Source organism: Prosopis cineraria, unplaced genomic scaffold (assembly GCF_029017545.1).
Source record: "Prosopis cineraria cultivar Desert tree isolate PC_DT_omini unplaced genomic scaffold, ASM2901754v1 PC108, whole genome shotgun sequence".
In the NCBI taxonomy this organism is placed as follows: domain Eukaryota; kingdom Viridiplantae; phylum Streptophyta; class Magnoliopsida; order Fabales; family Fabaceae; genus Prosopis; species Prosopis cineraria.
The window spans coordinates 25,547-31,318 of NW_026555435.1; the positions used below are offsets into that span (position 1 = coordinate 25,547).

Genomic DNA, 5,772 nt, shown 5'->3' on the forward strand with positions numbered 1-5,772 from the left:
ACATATAAATAAAGCTACATCAATGTTCTTTTTATTTATTTATATATTTATTTTGGGTATCAAAAAGCATTCATGAATCCACAAGTTTCAAACTACATTAATATCTTCCCGAATCACACAGACGCATCACAACAAAACCTCAAGAACAATGGAAGACACATCAACACATCAAAACTTTTAAAAGATGATGAACACATAACAAATACTCATACAGTAGTCAAAACGTGCAAGTCAGATTTATCACCGGCATCAAATAATGTATAATGTATGTAAATGAAATATTCGCTTCATATTTCATTAGTACGATCATTCTACAAGCTTCAGCTCAACATCATCTATAAAAATAACGCACATCCAAACAGCCTTACAGATACTTGCTGTTTATATTAGGCAGATTTCCACAGCTATGGATATTCAGAAACAGATGGGGCATATGGTTACAAAATAGTCACAGGAACGTACAGTGAGGGATGAAACCATAAAAGCTATTGAGTTACCACCTCCGGTAAGTCAACTGATGGAAAGAGCGTGTTTTCAGTAATGACCACCAGGTGCAAATTAAATGATCTGCTTTTAACATGAAGAAGGGGTTAACAGTATGGCAAATGCCGGCATGAAATGCGGGCAGAGAGAGGGCATAAGCTGGAAATCTCTGCACAATCCCGCACAAGGGAAAGGAACAATTATGTCACAGGTGTAGATATGTCAGTTGAATCTAGAGGCAGAACACAGTTACAGCTAGAGTGCAGAACTAACTACAGAAAGGACAGGTCGACTGCAGATCTAACTACGGAGGGGACCCGTCACAGGGTCACGGTCTGAATTTGACTCCTTGTGTTTCATAGAAAGGTTTGCAAACTGGGATTCAAGGTCTCTGCTCCTTGTTCGTCGAGGGCCAGAAGAAGATTGCTGTGGTGTCAGATGATGTGCCTGCTGCTGCTGCTGCTGATACAAGGCACGTAATCTTCCAGCCTCTCTTTCCAAGACTTCCTGCTCCACTGTGATCACAATGTGCAACTTAGTTTACAAGACAAATTCCAATCATATCTGAAGAAAATACTCATGCCTGAGAAAAACTTGAAAAAGCCTGAAAAAAAGTCTCATGTTTTCCTCAAGTCCTGCATATTAATTCTCAATTGCCATTAATTTACTACAGTTTCCTGCCTAGGAGAATTGGGGCTAGGGAATAAGGTACTGAAGAATGGGCATTTGACAGTTCACCATTGTTCATTTCAAAAAATACTATCATTTTATCAGATTGAGTATTAACACTGGTGGCAAGACCCGATCTTCTTTTGTTTGCACATACGAGTTACCATCAACAGTACTATGGCCGTAAAAAGATTTACACTGAAGAGGATTAAATCCTAGCGGAGATAGTTCTTCCATGTATGCAAAGAATAAAGTTGAACAGGCCCCTTATAATGTACCATGTAGGTGACGTGTAACTTGTTGATAGAAAGCCTTGTTATGTCTTATATCTAAATTTGTCAAATTTTGAATGGTTGAGTGATGTTGAACTGTGCAAATCAATCTTGAGTATTATATTTCTAAATTTTTTTTGTAAATCTTATTAGTCATGATTCAAAAAATTAGACCTCCAAGTCACGATTCTATTTGCAGTTTGACTTTCACGCTCCTACCTCTATCAGGGTCAAGGATATAAACTTACAATATTTTATAAGCTGCTCCTGCGCTAAATTTTCTAATCGTTGCTTGAGGGCATTATTCTCCATACTCAGAATAAGATTCCGCTGGTTAAGAAAATCAAGTTCAGCTGATACCTCATTCCCTTCCACCTATTTATTATCACACAAGAATCAGAATAGAACTTCCCACAAACCTTGTACATGCATTTTCAATAAACATAATCTAAAAGACTAAAATCATGCAGAATATTGTCTTCTGCTCACACTTACTTGTAAAGCTTGCACATTTCTCTCCAGCTCAGCAATGTATTGAAGTTTACGGACCCGGGAACGTTGAGCAAATTGCCTGCATCACAAAATGTTCATAATTCTTCACTTAATTTAGACAGATCACTATATAAAATTAAGCAAATAACTACTTAATTTTGTTCTAAGAATAAGAAATAGTGCAAATGTTTTACACCCCCCACATCCCCTGAATCTTTGGCTCAAACATGAGAAATAGTGCTCGTTTTGTTTCAATACGGCAGACACTAATAACTAATAAAGATATGTCATAAACATTATCCTTCAAGTAAATTACTAAAAGTATTTCCATCAACTAGGCATCTTCTTTTTCTCATAAAAGAAATTTATTAGGGAAAAAACTTAATAGTGGAGGATAAGATATCCTTCTAAAAGGGAAACTGAGAACATAGTGAACTCCTCAACCAATTAAGACAGAGACAGGAAACAAGGCTATCCATCACAAAGGCTAAAAAGGAGGAGCTTGGCATGTCTTAATGGATTTTCCCTGGAAAAAAAAAACATTATGCATGGAAAACAAATGGAAATACAACAGAAGAAAGGACCAAAACATTCACCAGAACTTGCAGCCTCAAGTCATAAAGTCATGGTAAAATCAATTATAAACAGTGTAATAACTAATAGCCAAACATTCAGAAAACAGAAAATGATCACGTACTGTTTGGCACGTTTTGTATCGGTTTCAGATGTAGATGGCTTTGCATGTGAACCATCCTTTCTTCCAGAAGACGATTTCGCATCCTGTCCACCAGGTTCTACTGACTCATACTTCTCACTCACAGTTGATGCATTTCCATCTACTTCACGTGAAGCACATGATGATCCTGAACTATGCAAAGCAACATTGTCCCTTCCAGAGGGACCACCTGGATGTGTAAGGGCATTTACAGAAGATTCCCAAGCCCTATTTTTCTTTTTTGCTGAGTTCATTTCTGCATAAATGGGTATCTGATAAGCACCTTTGCCATGATCTATGTCTTGTGATGCCCAAGATGGAATAGATGTCGAATTCTTGTACTGATATTCGTCCTGATCTGTGTAACTAATGTTAAAAGCATTACATGTGTCTAAGTATGCAAAAGAATCACTTGAAGAACGCCGATGGCCACCTCTACGAACAGGTGTCTCAGGTTCATTAAGAAGATCATCAAGCCATGAAGGCTGCTCCTCTATGATATTGACAAGGCTCTCAGATGAAGTCCTCCTGAGGTTATTGTGTCCCTCTCTAGGTTTCTGAGCAACATTTGAACCAATCATAGGGTTTGGGACATTATCAGAATGTGATTGAGAAACACTGGGGAATGGAATTTTTGGCGGAAGCTGAGAATGCTTTCCAGAATACATCGATGATGCCTTTGAATTGGCCATAGAATACCTGTCAAATAACATTCCATAAATTACCAAAGTCATGCACCCAGGGAAGAAGATTCTAAACTCACATCACTTATGCGAATAAAGCAGCATGGAAATTTATGTTAAGGTATCAATGAAAAAATAAAACATTCAGTTAATGGTCAAACAAAATGACTACATATAATCTGGCAGTTTCACATGCATCTCAGTAATCTCAACACAATAAACTATTATAAGCAAACACTTAACAGAGAATAATGTCTATGAGCTAAAAAACCCAGAACTCCATTGAAAGGAGGATCAAGCTGTTGAGTACAAGCACATAGTTCATATATAAATGCCCAAGAGCTTCCCAGGGCTCATTAGAGCAAACACTCCATTGAGATTAAAAAAGAACTCTGCATCATGCCGGCAGCTCTATCAGTTCTACCGATCACTCTTTTTTCTTGATCAACCCAAGTGTAACTCAAAAAGCATCAAACCATCTCTTGAAGCCATATCTATCAAGCTCTTATATATATATATATATATATATATATATATCTATTCCAGAAAGTCGCCTACGTTCTGTCCTTTCCATTCAGTACAGGAACGTCACCTATTAATTGGACTGTCTGCTCATTATAATCAATGCACGTGTATGTCACGTTGACTCATGTAAAGCACCAGTCAGGTTCCCACGCTATACTTGATCACGCCAAATAATTAGAATTGTTTACAGTAAGCCACTGCCAGCATGTAGAACAAACTGACCTACTGAAATTGTTGGCTGCTGATTTGACATTAAGGAGGAAACATAAAACAATTGTGATCCTCCAAAGTTCAAAACTTTGAAGGCAGGCAACTAATATATGAGAAGTTCACCACAAATCCAGCAGAAAACTCAGGTAAGAAAATTTTAAAATTGAACATCCGCCAAATAAATATCCGCCGCAAACCACTAATAGAGAGATAATTTATAAAAGGGGGACATCTTGGTTTCAGGCAGTCTAAAATTTCTTTCTTCTCCAAGGTCCAAGATAAGGGACGCAAAAAATATCAGAACATTCATTTGCTGCTTTTACTATAGCATCTAGCCAAGGCATGCATGTACCGAATAAACAACAGCGTCCATTTAGAAGAAAAGAAAATCCCAATTGTACAAACGCGATGCATTAATGTTCGACAATGGGGTCCGGCGCATCAATTTAATTTATAATTGCAAGATGATTAAACGAATTAAACATGAAAATGGAGACAAATTCATCTTATAAGTAAACATCTGAACGTAATTCCATTTTAAAAAAACCCAACCAGAATAATAAATACATCAAAAGCTCACCTTTGGAGATTGAAGATTGAAGATTCGAGATCCCGAAATGCAATTACAAAGGGGCTTAAAATTAAAGCACACTTTCTTCGTTTCTCCCTCTTTATGCCAACCCTCTTTCTCTCTCCACCCCTCCCTCTGCCTCTCTCTCTCTCTCTCTCTCCTTCAAGCTGGCTCTCGATAATTTCCTCCCTCAGGGCGCTAAAATGGAGCGCACATTACTCAACGCATATACTATGCCTGCAACTTTTGCTATTTTATAATTTGACCCCGATAATTCTCACTTATTCCAATTATGCTTCATTCTATAACTTAAATTCGTTTTAGCCAACTGGTAAAACAATTTCAGTTTTTCACGCTAATGTCCTTCTTTCAAGTAGTTGTATTTTTCTTCATGGAAATTGACTATTTTGAGACATGAATTAATTAATTATTGAGTTATAAACAATGATAAATCTTATACAATGAATAAATTTTAAAATATTTTTTATAATTTCTTCTCCATAAAAAATATATTATTATCAATGTCATTATTAATATATATAATTTGTTTTAGCATGTAAATTGATAGGAAAATTTAAAAAAAAAATTCATAATTGAAAAGTAAAAGTTGTTTGGATCCAAAAAAAAAAGTTAAAGAGAATGAAGGAATGAAATTCTCAACTCATCATCATCAAGGCAACAAGTAATATTTTTAATCGTTAATACAAAAGCGTCACGTGTTCCTTATTTGCTTGCTGGTGAAGCGTAGTGGATGAGTTTTCAATACATGAATGAATTGCCTAGAATAATTTAAAACTTATTATTTTATTTTTTTGACTTCATATTTAATTATTTGTAATGATAACATCATAATATCTTAATGTGCTTAAAACCATTCTAACTGAAAATATTTTTTAATTAAAATATTTAAAAGGTCCCTTCTTTTTAATGAATAATGAGAAGGCATTTAATTTTTTTTTTGAGGAAAAAAATAGAAGTAAACATAAAAAAAATCACTAAAACGTGTGTGTATTTAACTATTTAAATTTATAGTGTGCAATAAAAATATGTGACAGATCGTTAGAGACTTGTTAAAATTCATGTCCGCATGATATGTTAGCTAGACAAAATTTTGGTCTATATTGTCTGTAATTTGTTTTTGTCAAATATTCT

The 5,772-nt window shown here is 35.4% G+C and overlaps 1 protein-coding gene across 1 annotated transcript; it reads right to left on the minus strand.

Annotated features, from left to right (window-relative positions):
- Positions 1 to 214: 214 nt before the first annotated feature.
- On the minus strand, positions 215 to 4,800 carry LOC129295413 (uncharacterized protein At4g06598-like). Its single transcript, XM_054933937.1, has 5 exons — positions 4,630 to 4,800; positions 2,614 to 3,330; positions 1,920 to 1,995; positions 1,673 to 1,799; positions 215 to 998 (listed from the first exon to the last, which is right to left on the minus strand). The coding sequence occupies exons 2-5, from the start codon at positions 3,321 to 3,323 to the stop codon at positions 784 to 786; spliced, it is 1,128 nt and encodes a 375-aa protein (XP_054789912.1). The 5' UTR covers positions 3,324 to 3,330; positions 4,630 to 4,800; the 3' UTR covers positions 215 to 783.
- Between the last annotated feature and the right edge of the window lie 972 nt (positions 4,801 to 5,772).

Coding starts and splice junctions, on each gene's coding strand:
- LOC129295413 (XM_054933937.1), bottom strand. CDS start 3,323: ATGGCCAATTCAAAGGCATCATCGATGTATTCTGGAAAGCATTCTCAG. Junction 1,996..2,613: donor GATACAAAACGTGCCAAACA/GTACGTGATCAT, acceptor TTTGTGATGCAG/GCAATTTGCTCAACGTTCCC. Junction 999..1,672: donor GGAGCAGCTTATAAAATATT/GTAAGTTTATAT, acceptor TTGTGATCACAG/TGGAGCAGGAAGTCTTGGAA.